Here is an 18,444-nt window from a genome sequence, read left to right as displayed (position 1 = left end):
CAAACAAGCGTCCACTTTAATGCGATCTTCTGTTGACTAAAAATGTTTCGCTGGGTTCAGAAAACCAGAAATCTGTGTCGTCCGGAGAGAACCGTATCAGTGAATCTCTGTCAGCAGCAGCTGTTCAGTGACCAAAGTGTGGAGGTGTAAGCTCTCCTGTTTCTGCTCTCCTGTTTCTGCGCTCCAGATCACCAGACTGGAAGGCCAGGTGGCGAGGTACAAGGCAGCAGCGGACAACTCGGAGAAGATAGAGGACGAGCTCAAGGCGGAAAAACGGAGACTTCAGAGAGAGGTACACGTGCTGATTGAGCTTTTCTGACGTGAAGCCTCACGGTCGCATATATAACTCCTCCTCCCTGCCCTCCCACAGCTACGCACGGCTCTGGATAAGATCGAGGAGATGGAGATGACCAACAGCCACCTGGTGAAGCGCCTGGAGAAGATGAAGGCCAACAGGAACGCCCTGCTGTCCCAGCAGTGAGGCCGGCCGTACGCCAGGCCCCTAAACCTCAGACCTCTGACTGCCACGCTGCGTCTTTTTCAGCTGTAACACTTGGAAAACGTGTAGCTAACCAAAAACACTTAAACCTTGTAGCAGAGGAAGCGAATCGGGGACGTTGTTCTTGTTGATTTGTGACGTTGGGATTTGGTCTGGCAGCCTGCCGGCGCCTCGGAGGAACGACTCTGAAACCGAACCGGTAGAGGCGTGAAAGTTACTGGGAGAACCGCCGAGGAAACGCTCTTGTCTGCTTCAGCTTTTCAGACCTTTTGTATCTGATCCGGTCACCCAGGAGACTCTCCCTCCGGCTCGGCTCTGCTTTTCCACAGGTTGCATGAATGGGGGGGTCTAATGATGCTTTTTAAACGATTAAATGTCCTTGCTGCTCCGAGTCTGCACCTTTCCAGCTTCCCTTCACGCAGTGAAGTGCCTTTTCACTTTAGGAGACGGGAGAGGGGGGGGGGAGGTCTGCACCGCTCAGTGAGGCGATAACTGTCTGAACAGGTACGGTATGACGTATTTAAAATAAGAACGGGTGCAGTCGTGGTGTGAAAGTATAAAGAAACAACTGTTTCTGCTGCAGTTTCTTTGATTTTTTTTTTTTTTTTTTTTTTCAAATATTTAAAGATTTCTGGAATAATAAATGAATGATTTACAGGAGCTGCGTACGTCTTTTCCTTTTAGCCACAATGGGAGCAAAAAGCAGTTTGTATTCCTGGTTAAAAAAAAAAAAAAAAGCCTTTTGGCAAAAGGAGAAAACAGCCGGTTTAGTTTTTGAACCGCAGCCTGGGACCAACGGAGCTGGAAAGACGTCAGCAGTAAATGAAGCAGCCGCAGCAACAAGCTGCCAAACGTTTGGTCACTCAGGAGGAGTTTTAGGTGGAAATGTTCTGTTATGTGAGTCTAAAGTTTTCCAGCTGACTCCGCCCACAAGGAGGTTAAACTATAAATGGACTTTGCATCCAAGATTAGTTGAGTGGAAGGAAAAACTCAGAGGCTGCAGTGACGAGTGGAGACTGGAGAGGATTGTGGAGCGAAGCTCATTATTTAGGTTTCTGGATGGATCTTGAAGGTGTCAGACCCAGATGTTTCCAGGATGTGAGCAGCACCTCCTCACAGCCTCGTGTCGGTCCTTTCCTGAACCAGAGACGACACGAGAAGGTTCTGACCGGAGAAAAGAGACTCTGGACTTCAGCTGGAAGACCCAGAATCCACTCTGCTGGCAGGTCCAGTGATAACTTTGTCACAGTCACTGATGATGTGGGTCACCGTATCACCTGCTGTTTCTGGTCCACTGGGTTTTCTGAGGTCCACAGTCAACTTAGCCGTCCACCCAGACTTTACAGATCACTTCCTGCTTCCCTCTGCCAGCAAAGTATCTATTAGAGGCTGGTTTAATTTTGCAGCAGGACTTGGTACCAAGTCTGGTTCAGTCACCATGGTGGTTCTGTGCTTGATTGACCAGAACCAGACCAGAACCCCATAGAGAATCCATGGTGTATTGTCAAGAGGAGGATGAGAGACACCAGAACCAACAACGTAGATGAGCTGAAGGCTGCTACCAGAACCAGCTGGGCTTCCTGAACACCTCAGCAGAACCACAGGCTGATCTCCTCCATGCCACACTGCACTGATGCAGTAATGCAGGTAGACAGTAGGCCCACATTTCTGAATTATTATTTTAATGTGAGAAATTTATCCAATTGTTCCTCTTTTCATTATCTACTTTGTGGTGATGCCTCAGTAGGCTGTCATTATTTAATGTTGTCAGACTCTGGTGCATTTCAAAAGTAGCTTTAGTGGACCAATGTTCCAGTGATGGACGCCTAAAGCCTTCAGCCTCATCACAAACTTACATCTCAGACTCAGCGTGACGGCTAATGTTCTGGAGGAAGCCGATCATCTCCTCTGCATGGGCAGAACCAACCAGAGACATCTGGAGCAAAGTTACTGACACGGCAGATTTTGATGCACCAAAGATTTTAACTTCTTTAATAATGTTGCCCTAATTAAAAGTAAAACATCAACATCAGCCACCTGAGCTCATGGGGGCCAAATCATCCTTGATTTGGCCCCCATGAGCTCAGGTGGCTGGAGAAAATCCGCCAAGGTCCTGACCAGGACCTGGACCCAGTTGTTTCCTCTCATTAGGTGAACACAGAGGAACAGCTTAATGAGTATAAACATCTTAAATAATGAACATTAATTCATCACAATTTCCAACTTCCAGCTCTTCTGATGAAGCGGCATCTTGTGGCCAAACTGAAACTACAGATTATTAAGAACCCTCAGAACTGTAGCAGAATCAGGACCGAGATCTGGACCCACAATGAACGGCAGAATGATTCCTGCTGCCAGAACCGAGGTTAGAACCTGTGGGTCTGATCCTGATGGAAAACGTTACGGCCGTAAAACCCGACCTCATGTTCTGGACCACCTGGACATCGATTAGTCCAAAGTTCTAGCTCGACCATGAACTCCTGGACCCATCAACCAGTTCTGGACTTTTCATCAGGACTGGACTCGTTTAGATTAAAACAGCTGGTTTCTAGGTTAACAGGAGCCTGGTCAGAACCGCGGTTCTCTGGGTAAAACCCGACCCGGTCCACCAACCAGCCATGCTGGTTCTGTGGAGAGCCGTGGAATCAACCTCTCAGTCGTGTTGGGTATAAATTTATTTACAGAACGAGTGTTTCGGGTATAAAACAGCAGCATGTGAGGTTCTGGTGTGGTTCTGTGGGTCGGCCCGCTCTCAGCACCGCTCAAACACCTTGTAGAGGTCGGGCAGGTCTGCGATCTGCAGCACGGCGCCGTCCTCGCTGAACGCCTTCGGCGGGCTGAAGAGGCTCCGGAAGGCTCTGAAGAGGATGTGCTCCACCTTCCAGCGCCAGGAGCTCGCCTCGCCCTCCTGGAACCAGAGCGCATCGTTAAAACCGGGCCGGTTCCGGTTCCCCTCGTTCTGTCCGGGCTCCTTACCGGCTCGTCCCCGGGCTCGGGCTCCAGGACGTAGCGCTTCCTGACGGAGTAGAAGGCGCTGCACTCCCTGCTGAAGTCTCTGAAGCACTCCTTCTCGTTGTCCCAGTTGACCTGCGGAGAGCAGACGGCATGGGTCAGCGCCGCCATCTTCCCTCAGAACCGCGGGGAGAAGAACCGGACCTGACCTCGGTGGCGAGGCGGAGGACGAACATGGGCAGGCCCTCCATGATGGGCGTGTATTTGTCCAGCAGGAGCGGCAGACCCGTCAGGTTCCCCTCCTGTTGAGAACCATAGACGTTATGAAGGTAGACGCATCACTGGGCGGGGTCTGGCTATGCTGTGGAAGAGTCAGAGCGTCGGCCATGTTGGATGTGGCAAATCTGTTAGATTCAGACACTAAAACAGTATCAGAGGGACTTTAATCTCTGAATATACTTTATATTTGTAACATTATTATTTTTGTAATATTACGAGTTTATTTTCCTATCCCTTTGGCTTCATTCTCCTGAATTTATTCTCGTAAAGAATAAAAATAATTATAGGAATCTAACCTGGCCCTATTACTCCAGGACTGAAATAGTTCTGCAAACTGTGACTATTCTGCAAATGTTCCCCCTTAATTCTCATAATATGACGTTTTTCTCATAACATTACCACTTTTGTGTTTTTTTACTTTATTCTCCTATGACTTTTTTCTCATATTAGTAATTTTATCTCTTTAATACTCCCCCAAAAAGTCTGTTCCTAATCTGTGACTATACCAGATCTTAAAAGGTTCACATGTGACACACTTTCATGAAATAATGAAGACCACAATGTTTAGATTTAACCAATTGATATATATATATATATATATATATATATATATATATATATATATATATATATATATATATATATATATATAAATAAATAAACACCTTTTTATTTGTAATACTTCAAATTCTATATATGCACATCTATATCTAAAAACATCGATCAATAGCTCTCTGTTCCGCCAATCTCTGTCACTTAATCTCTATATATTTCTTTAAAAGTGTATATATAAGCTCCATCTATATCTTTCTATCTAAATACTTAAAACATAAACACAGGGAACATAGACATTCACTACTTAATGCCACATACAATATGGCGTTGTACAAACCTGCGTCCAATGAGGCGCCTACATATTCATATGTATATATAGACGCTGTGTCTGGACACAGTCTCTCCAGCCTGACTCACCTGATCGATCTCCATGGAGAAATAGTCCTCCAGCATCTCCGCCTTCTTCTGCAGGAAGTCCACGATGTACCGAGCCAGGCCCTCTTTGGGCCCGTCCTCCTCCGTCCAGCCGCTCTCCTCAGAGTCCAGCGCCAGCATGGCCAGCTCGTACAGCGGCGCCGGAGTCTGGGGGGAAAAAAAAACAAAACGCAACACGGCGCGTCAGCGAGGGGCGGAGCCGAGCAGAACCTCAGCCTCGGCGCTACGTACCGACAGTCTGAGGACGCCGAAGTTCCCGAAGTCGTAGACGAGGATCTGGTAGAAGAGCTCCTGGCTGCAGGAGGAGGAGGAACAGACGGTCAGACGCTGAAGCAGAACCGCTCCACCAGCTCCAGCTTTTACTGGCAGTAGGTTCTGATAAAAGCTTTAAAACTACTAGTTTAGTTTTGCTCTGGAAGGAGCGGCTGCTTCTGATGCTCAAACTTAACATAATGAAGTCCTGCTGGTTTATGAGCTCATATCTGATCACTTTTATGCATTATTGACATCTATGGCTAATAATCAGCCTGAAGGTCTACTATAAGGCGACCTCTAATGAAAACACTGGACTCATTCAGGGTTATGGAGAAGTGGACGGTTCTGAGCGGGCCGGCGTTCGGACCTGAGCTTGGTGGTGTCCAGCAGGTAGAGCTTGGTGCGATGCTGGATCAGGGTCCACTGCGGATCCACGCAGCCCACGAACGAGTGCTTCTGCAGCATCTCCTGCAGACCTGCAAGCACACGGCAACAGAACCGGGTCAGAATCCCTTCAGGGTGAAAGCTGCAGACAGAACCGGGTCAGAAACCCTTCAGGGTGAAAGCTGCAGACAGAACCGGGTCAGAAACCCTTCAGGGTGAGAGCTGCAGACAGAACCGGGTCAGAAACCCTTCAGGGTGAAAGCTGCAGACAGAACCGGGTCAGAAACCCTTCAGGGTGAGAGCTGCAGACAGAACCGGGTCAGAATCCCTTCAGGGTGAAAGCTGCAGACAGAACCGGGTCAGAAACCCTTCAGGGTGAGAGCTGCAGACAGAACCGGGTCAGAAACCCTTCAGGGTGAAAGCTGCAGACAGAAACCGGGTCAGAATCCCTTCAGGGTGAGAGCTGCAGACAGAACCGGGTCAGAATCCCTTCAGGGTGAAAGCTGCAGACAGAACCGGGTCAGAAACCCTTCAGGGTGAGAGCTGCAGACAGAACCGGGTCAGAAACCCTTCAGGGTGAAAGCTGCAGACAGAACCGGGTCAGAAACCCTTCAGGGTGAAAGCTGCAGACAGAACCGGGTCAGAAACCCTTCAGGGTGAGAGCTGCAGACAGAACCGGGTCAGAAACCCTTCAGGGTGAGAGCTGCAGACAGAACCGGGTCAGAAACCCTTCAGGGTGAAAGCTGCAGACAGAACCGGGTCAGAATCCCTTCGGGGTGAAAACTGCAGACAGAACCGGGTCAGAAACCCTTCAGGGTGAGAGCTGCAGACAGAACCGGGTCAGAAACCCTTCAGGGTGAGAGCTGCAGACAGAACCGGGTCAGAAACCCTTCAGGGTGAGAGCTGCAGACAGAACCGGGTCAGAAACCCTTCACGGTGAGAGCTGCAGACAGAACTGGGTCAGAAACCCTTCAGGGTCAAAGCTGCAAACAGAACCGGGTCAGAAACCCTTCAGGGTGAGAGCTGCAAACAGAACCGGGTCAGAAACCCTTCAGGGTGAGAGCTGCAAACAGAACCGGGTCAGAAACCCTTCAGGATGAAAGCTGCAAACAGAACCGGGTCAGAAACCCTTCAGGGTGAGAGCTGCAGACAGAACCGGGTCAGAAACCCTTCAGGGTGAAAGCTGCAGACAGAACCGGGTCAGAAACCCTTCAGGATGAAAGCTGCAGACAGAACCGGGTCAGAAACTCTTCAGGGTGAAAGCTGCAGACAGAACCGGGTCAGAAACTCTTCAGGGTGAAAGCTGCAGACAGAACCGGGTCAGAAACCCTTCAGGGTGAAAGCTGCAGACAGAACCGGGTCAGAATCCCTTCAGGGTGAGAGCTGCAGACAGAACCGGGTCAGAAACTCTTCAGGGTGAAAGCTGCAGACAGAACCGGGTCAGAAACTCTTCAGGGTGAGAGCTGCAAACAGAACCGGGTCAGAAACCCTTCAGGGTGAGAGCTGCAAACAGAACCGGGTCAGAAACCCTTCAGGATGAAAGCTGCAAACAGAACCGGGTCAGAAACCCTTCAGGGTGAGAGCTGCAGACAGAACCGGGTCAGAAACCCTTCAGGGTGAAAGCTGCAGACAGAACCGGGTCAGAAACCCTTCAGGATGAAAGCTGCAGACAGAACCGGGTCAGAAACTCTTCAGGGTGAAAGCTGCAGACAGAACCGGGTCAGAAACTCTTCAGGGTGAAAGCTGCAGACAGAACCGGGTCAGAAACCCTTCAGGGTGAAAGCTGCAGACAGAACCGGGTCAGAATCCCTTCAGGGTGAGAGCTGCAGACAGAACCGGGTCAGAAACCCTTCAGGGTGAAAGCTGCAGACAGAACCGGGTCAGAAACCCTTCAGGGTGAGAGCTGCAGACAGAACCGGGTCAGAAACCCTTCAGGGTGAAAGCTGCAGACAGAACCGGGCAGCGACCGGCTGTTTGTTTTCTTGCGGCCGCGTCACCGTGGCAACAGGGTTTCTATTTGTGCTGTGAAACAGGAAGTGACGGGGCAGCCGTTGCGTAAAGCCGCTTATGAAAACGTTTGTTGCCCCGGAGCAGAGAGGGGAGCTGCTGGAGCGGGCCCGGTCTGGACCGGGTCTGGACCCGGTACTCAGAGACGGTACCTTTGTGCGTGTTCTCCGTGATCTCCGCCCTCAGCTCCCTGATGCTGGTCAGCTTGATCTGCCGTCTGCGGGGCGTGGCCGCCGCCGTCAGCCCCTCCTTGTCGTCGCCCACCGCCGCCGCCGCCTCCTCTCTGGGTCGCTTCCTGTCGCAGGAACAAACACAAAACAAACAGGCCTGCAGAGACGCTCCACAGACAGAACCAGAACCGCAGGCCGGATGAGCCGTGGCACACTTCAGCCACCAGGGGGCAGAAGAGCTCCAGGACGGGAGGAGAAGCTGTTTCATTAAAGCTTTAAAACCCAGAGATCCATAAATAACGGCGGCGGATGAAGCCAGCAGGACAAAGACGTCCTTCATGAGAAGATGCTCCTCCCTGCTCTCCCAGCATGCTCCTCTGTTCAGACTTGCCTCTCGTACATCATCGCCTGCCCTGAACCGACTCCCTGAGCCGCTCTGCTGAACGCCACCTAACCCCATCAGCTTCTCTCCTCCTCCACCAGAAACTGAACAGAAAAATGTGGCAGCAGCGGTACTTTCTGACGCTTACCAACACGTTGCATCTAGCAGCTTTATTCCCACATATATCTATGTATATATACATGTATATGCAGGGCAGTCAAACTTTTTTAAAGTAGCAGGCCGCACACTATCAAGTAGGAGGGTGCACTTATGCCGGTGCCCGAGCCCCGGAGGGGAGAATTTTGAAAAATAGAGTCTCCCTGATATATTTTGGAAGCTTTCAAGACAGGTGATTATTTAAACAATAGAGTCAGAGTGCATGTTTCAAATTCAATAAAAGGCAAAAAATGTGAATGATCAATTCTTCAAAAACATTTCTTTTTTATCATTATTCTTAAAACATTATTTTTTCACATTATGTTATCATGTTTTAACAAGGTAAGGTAATCTCCATTTGCATAAAAGTTCTGTTCTAAAAACGATCGTAACATTTCTTCACGAACAAAGTCGAATTTTTATGATAAAATTACAGGATTGGAATTTGAAATTGAATTCACATGTTGAATTTATTTCAGTCATATTGCTCTTTTCGAAATCTCTTATCTCAGTTTAATTTCACTTGCACTCATCACACACACATGATATCATATCATCGGCAAGGATTCTAGAGACGAACACAAAATGCATCCCCTGAAAATAATTTGCTGCTGTAATATTATATTATATTATATTATATTATATGTAATATTATAGATTTTTCAGAATAAAAAGCTAACAGATGTGCATAATCAAAAAATATCAGAAATACAATTATAGAGCATTCAGTATTGTAAGAAAGCCCACACTGTTTCTGGATAAATACATTACTGTATCAGTTAAGTTCTATTCCGTTTTATGCCTCTTTCCTTGTAAGTTTGAAATGTCCCATGCTCCTGAATGCACCATAGCTTTCTGACGCTCGTGAATGCATCACACTGGTCTATGAACGCGGTGCTGTGCACGTTTGATCTTCTGCTTAAAAGCTTTGCAGTTTCAAAACTCACGTCGGCTTTCACGGTTTTATTGCACTTTTCGGCATAACACCGGTCTGTGTTTTGATGGGAAAAGTAGCATCTCGGTTGGAACAAGGAACCCAATCACTCGTTGATGTTGCTCTCAGTGGAGACAGATGCTAAGCTGATTTTTGGGATGTATAATCGGGGAAAAGTAGGCGGCAGCAGGAGCTGCTATAGACGACGATTTGCCGCCGTTGACCGGCTACTTTTGACTGCCCTGCTATGATAGATATATGTGAAGATCTGGGCCCATATGGACATCCAGCATGAAACTGCTGTTCTAGTTGATCAACATGAGTATTTCTATCTCTCTACTGAAACTACGCTGACGTTGCTTCTCTGCAAAAAGAAGCAACGTCAGCAACTAAACATAACATTTTTTTGAAATGAGTGCATTTGTGATTGAATTAAGCAGGTAAATAAGATGATCTGCCAGTGGAAAAAGTGTTTTTTAATTAGACTGCAGTTGAAAAAAGATGATGGAGAAGAGTCGTTCCCATTTCAGGTGTAAAAACCTGATTCCACTGGCTGATCGTTTAAACTTGCTACTCAAATCAGGGACAAATAAACTAATTTTCAGAAAGTTTTCTTACTTTTAGTTCCTTTTTGCAGCGTTTAGTTAAAACAGCCACCAGTCCTGCTGCTTCACTACACTGCAAAAACGGATCTAAAAATAAGTAAAAATGTTCTTAAAATTTTTGTTTCTGTCCTAGATTTGAGCAGGTAAATGATATTATCTGCCAATGGAGTATTTCTACCCCTAAAATAAGATAATTAGTCATGCTGCACTTGAAATAAGATGATGGAGATGAGTTGTTCCTATTTTAAGTACAAAAGTCTTATTCCATTAGAAGATTATCGTATTTACCTTCTCAAATCAAAGACAGATACACTAATTTTAAGAAAATATAACTTATTTTTAGTTTCGTTTTTGCAGTGTATCGGTGTCACATGACCAAACAAACATGTGGACATAAGTTAATGCAGACATTTTCTGCATCACTGGCTCCATCCTAAATTATAACTCCTATTCCTGTTCATTTCATCAACAGTGAGAACGTTATGAGGAGAAGAGCTTCAGACAGCTGTGCTGATTTCTGACGGCCTTTAACTTTAACTCTGATGTTGTTAAGAGACAGAAACGCTCCTGGATGATGGAGACAGATCCGGTAAATTAACAATCTCTGCTCTCCAGACGTTTTCCCTGATTTCCATGAGGTGGCTGTGCTCATACGTCATGTCAGGCAAAGGATTGTGGGATACCTAAAGGCTTCTTAGCGCAGTAAGGGATGCCGTGAGGTTCCTGGGTTAAATTAGCCGCAGCAGGGAGCATTCAGGCTCCTTTCCTACCTCCTTCCTCACTGACTGACTCACTTCTGCTTTGGCTGAACAGTCCTGATGGAGGCCAGGCTTTCTATCTCTGAGTTCTGCAACATTTTGAGGACGACACATTGATCCAGTTTGATATCCGTGTTCTTCAGAGCCTGAAACAACAGCAAAGACGTGAACTTCCAGGTCAGCAGCAGAGCAACGTTCACAATCTTCCTCTGAACCAGGAAGTCAGTCAGTCAGTGAGGGCAGGAGTCCAGGACGCTCCTCCCTGCAGGTTCTCCTGCAGCTGGACGCTAGCTCAGCTATTAATGATAATTAAAGATAAATCATGTAACCCAAGGATGAATCAGTCCCCAGACGTTCTGGTTCTATTATCTTATACTGGGTTTAAAGACTGAACCATGTTTCCATCACCAGGTTACCTCCTTCCATCCTCAGCGGCGCCGCTCTCCTCCTCGCCTTCCTGCACAGCCTCCAGCATGTCGCTGTCCTCCACCTCCTCCACCTCCACGCTGTCCGGCCCAGCGGCTCCGGCCTCCTCCTGCGCCCCGCTGGGTCCGGCCGGCTCAGGGGGCGTCTTCTCCTTCGGCTGCAGGAAGGCGTCCAGCTTCTGGGCGCGGCAGTCGGTCCTCACCATCTGGTGGGCGTAGACGCGCTCGCCGGGCTCCGCCGTGGAGCCGGAGGCCTTCGCTTCGGCCCCGCCGGACACCGACAGCCCCGGCAGCAGCGTCTGGACACGGGTCAGAACCGGGGACGGGTCAGGGGGGGGACGAGGACGCCCGGCGCGGACACGTCCGGTGGGCGGCCGTCTCACCTGGGTGAAGTAGGTCCGCGAGGAGTTGGAGCCCAGCAGCTTGCTCTCCACGTGCTTCTGGACGCTCTCGATCACGCCGTCCTCGTGCAGGAAGTGCACCTCGTGTTTGGTGGGGTGGACGTTCACGTCCACGTTCTGAGGAGCGATCTCCAGGCTGCGGAGCGGCAGATGGAGCCGCAGCGGTTACAGAGAAACCTAGAACTGAATCATGTGAAGCAGCAACTTCTACTAACCTGACCCTAGCCAGATGGATTTAGCTTGAAGTTGAACTGTGGCTGAACTGTTGCCTGTTTTTCCTTATTTCTAGTTAAATATCATGCTTATTGAAACTGTAAAGGTGTTGGTTTTCTTTAATTGGTGCAAACCTTTAACCTGACTCCACGAGCTGTATGTCGCTCCGCCTAGCTCCACTCACATCCATCTGGGACCTCTCCCACAGAAAGTGATTTCTCCAACCAATTTTATTGTCCAGCCAATCAGGACGCAGGGCTGGAGTTTCATAGATGTGACGTAGTGGAGAAGCGACCGTGATGTGAGACTGTTTTGCGGCTCGTCGAGGAAGCAAGCGTTAACATTGATGCTGCTATTTCTTCCGTGTTGTCCAATCTACCTAATATTGTTTCATTAAAAGAACATCAGAGAACGCCTCTGAAGGCTTTTGTTGGTGGAAACCATGTTTTCGCCCTTCTCCCGACCGCATTTGGCAGGTTTTGGTTTTTCCTGCGTTGCTCTCATCAGCGTCACGGGTTAGCTTCGGTGTGAGTGGTTGAAATAGCACGTCGATAAAGATGACAGACAAGTGGCTTATCCAATCATATGCAAGGATTTTTGATAAGGCCCAGCCTTCAATAAAGGCAATTCCTATGGAACAGATACAGATGGATGTGAGTAAAGCTAGGCGGAGCCAGTGTTGTAGTACTTGAGTCCAAGACTCGAACTCGAGTCCGAGTCATTAGCTAAATTTAGAGACTCGTGACTTGACTTGGACTTGAGCACTGATGACTCGAACTTGGACTCGGACTCCTACATTCAGATCATTCTGACTCGGAAATTGAGAAAAAGACTCAAAGCTATAATTTTAATATGTCATTAGAATATTATTTGGTGTATGATTTTAATATTTACATTATTAGTGCAATGGAATGTTACTGCTTCATGTCATACATCACACGTCACAGCATGTTCCTACAACGAACGTTAATTTTCACTGCAGCATGCCTGGAGGAGAGATGAGTGCCCCGAAGAGCTATGTGGATTTTTTTTAGTTTAAAAACATGTAGGCTATGCTTACTTTAGTGCGGAACTTGGACTCGACTTGGATCAATAGTGACTTGACTCGGATTTTTTTTTAATGACTCGGACTTGAACACTGGAGACTTGAACCTGGACTCAGACTCGAGGCATAGTGACTTGACACTGGGCGGAGCGACATGCATCTGGCTAGAGTCAGGTTAACTTCTACAGGAAATGTGGAGAAATCGTCTAACGTCAGGAGTAAAGTCCCAGAGGAGGGGACACATCTGGACCCGCTGAAACCAGAACCAGAACCCCGTGGAGTTACCTGAGGTACAGGAAGGGGTGGGTGTTCTTGGGGAGATACGCGGCGTACACCGTCTCCACGGCTTTCTTCAGAGCGCTCGACTCCACCAGCCGGTCTGCAGACACAGAACACAGGATCCGGTGTTGTGCGAAATTCAGTTTTCACGGAGCTTCTGATTGATTTCTCTGTAAAACAACTCATATAATCATGTCAAGGCTGTAACCATTAGTTTAATCGGCAGCTGTTTACAGAATTGTAAAATAAAAATAAATAAACGAGGTCTTCTTACGCTGTTTTGTGTTATTTTAAATGGCAAGATAATCTGTCATTTTCCTACATTTGTCACTTAGGCCTGACAAATAAAAGCCACCAAACAGAGTATTCCAACACGTAGTGTGTATTTATGGTTTTACATTGCTGAAATAGGTTATAATAATGGTTATTTCAGCTGCCTGAAAGACCTCGTTTTACAATTCTGTAAACAGCTGCCGATTAAACTGAACGTGACAACCTTGACTTTATTATATGAGTTGTTTTACCGAGAAATCAATCAGCAATGCGTGCTCCTGACACAGGGGGGAACTGAATTTCACACAACGTGGACGGCTGCGGCGCCGGAGAGGAAACCTACGGTTGATGAACAGGACCATGATGCATTTCTTCACAGAGTAGTTGGCGTTGGAGACGTAGCCTTTCATGGTGAAGCCGAGCTTGGGATCCTCACAGCCGACCTCGATCAGCTCCCTGGGAACAGAAGCGTTGGTGAGCGGCGGGTCATGTGACCCTGTGGTGAGCGGCGGGTCATGTGACCCCGGCGCCCGCCGTAGGGACGACGGCAGGGGCGGTTCTAGACAGGGGCCAACAGGGGCCCATGCCCCTGTAGAAATGGCCTTGGCCCCTGTTATGGCCCCTGTACTAAAAGCATGATGTTAAATAAAGTTCTCATAATTATTTGCAATGGCAAAGAAAACATAACTGATTGGTCACTTTGACCAATATTATTTGTTACCTATACAGCTGTACTCTAAAAAGAATTTAAAACTTAAGATGTTTCACATTTAGCTTTAGCCGTATTGAGCAGGGGGCAAAGTTTTCAACTGCTAGATCAGGGGTCTGAAACCTGCAGTTCCAGAGCCACAAGTGGCTCACTTAATATTATTACACAGTTAAATGTTGCCATTTTATTGTTTTTAAAAAAAAAATTCTGTGCCCCTGTGAAAAAACACTGGCCCCTCCTTGGCCCCCCTGGTCAATTTGGTCTAGAACCGCCACTGGACGACGGCTACCTGCTGACGGCGTTGCCGAAGACGCTGCGGATGTTGTCGACCACGGAGGCGCCGGGCAGCGTCCTGACGTCGGCCACCGTCTCTCCTTGCTGCCGGGGGGAGAAGCGGCGGCAGGTTTAAGGCGTCGGTTCCGCCCGCAGAACGCAGCGGGAACATCAGAGAACCTCACCTTCTTCACGGAGAAGCTTTTCCCAGAGTTGTGGACGGCGTACCTGCAGAGAGACACACAGAGCGGACCCTCAGCGTTTGTTCTCAGGCAGCAGAGAGGGACGGGGCGGCGGGTCAGAACCGGACCTGCTCACCACCTCCACGATCCTGGAGTACTCGTCCGCCGGACTCTTCAGCGCCTTCCTTCTGGTGGCCACGTTGTAGAAGAGGTCCTCCACCTGCAGAGCACACCAGGAACCATCAGACCCAACGGTTCTCTGTGTCGGCCGACCTGATCCAGGCAGGAACTCACCAGGATCTGGGTCCCCTGGTTCCCAGCACAGGGTTTGGGGGGGGCCTTCAGTTTCCCGTCACTGTAGTTGGCCCTACAGGAGAATAAAGGTCTCACATCTGAACAAGGCTTTAAGTCTTTTAGAGATTAAAAATGTGCCGTGCATCGTGTTCTGCAGAACCGCAGCGATTAGCGCTGGAGCTCCTTCTGTGAGAACGTCTGCTAACGCTGATTATCAAGTTATTACCTGCAGGATCCCTGGTTACACTGACACAAAGTTACTGACAGATCTGGTCCTACAGCTACAAAATATTTTAATTAGGGCAAAATTATTACAGACCAGTTTAAAATCTTCTTCCGTTTGAAAATATTTGAAGTATTCGTCTTTTAATAACCATCGTTTTACATTTTCTTTAACTTCAGGGTAAATCTATCCAGGGACTTTTACTCAAATACAGACTGTGTTGCACCAAAATCTGCTTTTAATGCATTAAATATAACAAATGTTTTGGAAGAAAGATCCAAATCGTGCTCTTTTTGCCCACAATAGACAAAAAATAACTAAATAACAGTCGAGCGCAGAATTATTTGCAAACTTGCTAATTTTTAATATGCAAAAGCCTTTTTAAGTTTTGAATCTACAAAGATTTACAATTATCTTTCCCACAAAAAAAATCTGATTCAATTGTTTAATTTAAATATTTCATATTCATATTTTGTGGATCAGGTTAAAAATAAAAATTTACAAAATTTCTTAATTTTTGATGATCTGTGTTATTTTTTCACCCTTGAGTAACTTTGACTTAAAGATTTTAGCCCATGTAATAAAAAGTTTGTACACCCCTGATTTCAGAAAAACCACCGTCCATTTTCGCCCCTGTTTCAAAACTATGTCTTCATGTTGCTCCATAAATTCCAGTAACTCACTCTGCAGTTTGCAGGTTTAATGTGGAAAGTGTCATAAACTCTGCGAGGCTCGGTACCTGTAAGCACACTTTGCATCAGCTGTCTTGGTGGTTATGGTCACATGAGCCACGTGGCTGATGCTGGCCAGAGCCTGCAGGCCGAGAACAGACAACACATAATCAAACGGGATCAAACGAGGTCAAACGGGGTCAAATGAGGTCAAACGGGGTCGCCAGTCAACCTGGAGACCAACATGGCTCCACACGTCTTCACCTCTCCTCTGAAGCCATAGGTTGCAATAGCTGCAAGGTCCTCAAAGGTCTGGAGTTTGCTGGTGGTGAACCTCTCACAGACGATCTCCATGTCCTCCTTCTGTGGAATGAGAGTTACGGTAATAATCATTTATAGCTGCTAACGAGTCCCACACGCCCTGCTAGAACGTCCTGAAACGAGTCAGTGGTGGCTGGTGATACGGGCACTACGGCTGATTTCTTCTTATCCTGATGGTAATATTGTTTATAAAACGTATCAATGTTGAAGAATTTTGTTAAAAACTGTTATTTTTATAAAATATAAAAGGGATTCTGGGTAATCCTCAGAGCAACGGCTTCACTGCATTAAGAGAGACCATAATACCGTTAAATTTGACCCATTTTCTGGAAATGGGCGTGTGTGTAAAAATCTTTTCATTCCTCAAAGGGGGAACAACAACAAAAGGTTTGACAACCACTAATCTTTTAGGTTTGAGAACAATTTTTTTTTCTTCTTTTTTTTTTCGCTTTTTCTTACTTACTCCTTTGATCCATGGTATAAAGAGGACATACTGTGTATATATTTGATGCACCTCGTCCTACTTGACTCCTCTTTCCTATGACTACTGATTACTGAGCCGATGTGACATGTGAATTTCTCCAATGTGAGATCAATAAAGCTTATCTTATCTTAATTTGACTAGTTTGACAGTTTTTTGATCTACAAACCGGGCGGGCAAATAGCACAGAATACTTGCAGCTGTGAATAGAGAAAATAATTATTTTACAAAATACTGAATCAGGAGCGCTTGGTGAAAACACAAACCACATATTTTTATTTGAGTACATTGTGAAAAATGTGGACTATTTTCTTTATAACCAACAGGGTGTTGAGCCATGTGAAAAACAATAAAAAATAAAAATTAATTGGATATAAATATTTTGGGGGGAGGAAGGGGGCGCTGGAGGAAGGAGGCGCCCGGGGAGCCATTCATGCCGGGACCGCCCCTGCAGGAGGGAGGACACCGCGGACACTCACCCTGATCCCGGTGCCGTTGTCCTGGATCTGGAGGAGCTTCAGGCCTCCGTCCTTCACCGTCACCTGGATGCTGGTGGCCTTGGCGTCCAAACTGGAACATTTCAGGACAGAAACCGCACTGGTTACCCACAGACCACGTGTTCAGGCGCACTTACCCAGCAGTGGGGGTGTTATGTAAACAGAGACGGCTCATTTAAAAATCTTTAACCCCACAGGCTTCTGGTTGTTTAAAAACACAAACACCTTCATCGTCTCTAATCTACCCAGGTACCAGTTTTCGAGCATCTCCTTGACAGCGTTGGCAGGACGCTGGATGACTTCTCCCGCTGCGATCCTGTTGACCACGGTCTCATCGAGCCTCCGGATCACCCCCGCCATGTTGGCCCAGAGAAAAGTCCTCAACAGCTGCGGGGACACATACAGATGTGGCCGGGGACACCAGACTGCGCTAAAACACTGTAGAGTTTACAGAATAGTGGGAATTCCTCTACATGAAACTGCGCTCACGTTGAATCAGGCAGAAAATAAAAACATTAAGACGTCTGACTCTGACTCAAAACCCCAGAGGACGGTGAATACACGCTGTTGTTGTTTAGAAAGATGTAAAAACGGTAGGTTTCAATTTTATTTCCTTAATCTCGGAAATTAAACCCCTCAAAGATCAATGAATGTCCCATTTATTACTTTTATCTGACGCGCTGTTTGTAAAGTGTATGAGCCTTTCTTTGTAAGGAAGTAATGCACCGTCTGAAGATAGACGATCTTTGATCGAGCGCGGGTTCCAACACGGAAGAGGCGTGGTCTGGAAGAAAACGCGATTCGCGGGAAATCTCCTTCGGTGGTTGGTATCTGTAGACGCTACTCACTGGCGCCACGGTGGTAAAAATGTGAATTGCAACAACGAGTTAAAAAAAATAAATAAAAAAAATACCGCTCCAGAATAAAATTATAAATACTACTACTACTACTACTACTACTACTACTACTACTGCTAATAATAATAATAATAATAATAATAATAATAATAATAATAATAATAATAATAACATTATTAGTGTTGTTGTTCTTCTTATTATAAGACAACTAGAATAAATTACATGTAAAATGTGGAACTTAGGAAACACAATGAGGACACAACAGAAAATCAAAAATAGGAAAATTCTGTAATTCTAATATGTAAAAAAGTTCTTAATCATATTAACAAATGACATTAAATTAACATTAATTACACTTCATGTATGAAGATTTTTTTAAACAATATTTTTAAACGACAACGATAAAGACTTGATTAAAACAATGCAGAAGAAATGAGTAAAGGTAAACCTTTAATAAAAATTTTACTAACAGAAATTATATGAAAAAATGCAGAATTACAGAGTTCTAGTAATTTTTTTGTTTGTTTAATTTAAAAAGGATTTCAAAATACAAAGCCTCTCACCAGCCCTCAGGTCCTCAGGATGGCTGCTCCTAGGTCAGGGCAGGGAGTGAAACTGTGAGTTTTGGTTTTAACTTTAAGTACCGACAGAAGAGCTTAGGGCGTAAAAGCACAGAAGATGAAAAGGTTGAATGAAATACTATTATTTAGTTTAAAAACCAATAAAGAGGTCAATGCTAAAATGTTCAGGCAGCCAATGTGGGAGCTAAAATGGTGCGACGTGAGCTTGCTTTCTGGTCCTTCTTGCCATTCCTACGTTCTTTGCAACATTTTTTATTTTCTTTAAAATATTACATAGATTTACATAAAAATGTCCTGTCCATGAAAACAGTTAAAGGGATCTTTCAAGGCAAACAAGTGTAGTCAACA

The 18,444-nt window shown here is 46.4% G+C and overlaps 2 protein-coding genes across 15 annotated transcripts in view; one reads left to right on the top strand and one right to left on the bottom strand.

Annotated features, from left to right (window-relative positions):
- The window catches only part of lrrfip2 (leucine rich repeat (in FLII) interacting protein 2), a 44,174-nt gene extending 43,093 nt beyond the window's left edge, over window positions 1–1,081 (top strand). For all 14 annotated transcript variants that reach the window (XM_036126511.1, XM_036126506.1, XM_036126509.1 and 11 more), the window contains 2 exons: window positions 188–292; window positions 371–1,081. In XM_036126511.1, the coding sequence (XP_035982404.1) occupies window positions 188–292; window positions 371–481 (216 nt within the window). In that variant the 3' untranslated portion in view covers window positions 482–1,081. The remainder of the gene's footprint in view (window positions 1–187; window positions 293–370) is intronic.
- Window positions 1,082–3,156: 2,075 nt separating this feature from the next.
- mlh1 (mutL homolog 1, colon cancer, nonpolyposis type 2 (E. coli)) lies at window positions 3,157–17,168 on the bottom strand. Its single transcript, XM_036126519.1, has 19 exons — window positions 16,912–17,168; window positions 16,641–16,731; window positions 15,624–15,722; window positions 15,428–15,501; window positions 14,466–14,538; window positions 14,300–14,391; window positions 14,175–14,217; window positions 14,006–14,094; window positions 13,351–13,463; window positions 12,741–12,834; window positions 11,180–11,333; window positions 10,788–11,095; window positions 7,519–7,661; window positions 5,343–5,451; window positions 4,952–5,015; window positions 4,703–4,867; window positions 3,661–3,753; window positions 3,476–3,586; window positions 3,157–3,407 (listed from the first exon to the last, which is right to left on the bottom strand). The coding sequence occupies exons 1-19, from the start codon at window positions 17,016–17,018 to the stop codon at window positions 3,252–3,254; spliced, it is 2,178 nt and encodes a 725-aa protein (XP_035982412.1). The 5' UTR covers window positions 17,019–17,168; the 3' UTR covers window positions 3,157–3,251.
- Window positions 17,169–18,444: the final 1,276 nt, after the last annotated feature.

The sequence above is a fragment of the Fundulus heteroclitus genome, chromosome 22 (assembly GCF_011125445.2).
Source record: "Fundulus heteroclitus isolate FHET01 chromosome 22, MU-UCD_Fhet_4.1, whole genome shotgun sequence".
Taxonomy (NCBI): Eukaryota; Metazoa; Chordata; class Actinopteri; order Cyprinodontiformes; family Fundulidae; genus Fundulus; species Fundulus heteroclitus.
This window is presented reverse-complemented; position numbering and strand designations above follow the sequence as displayed.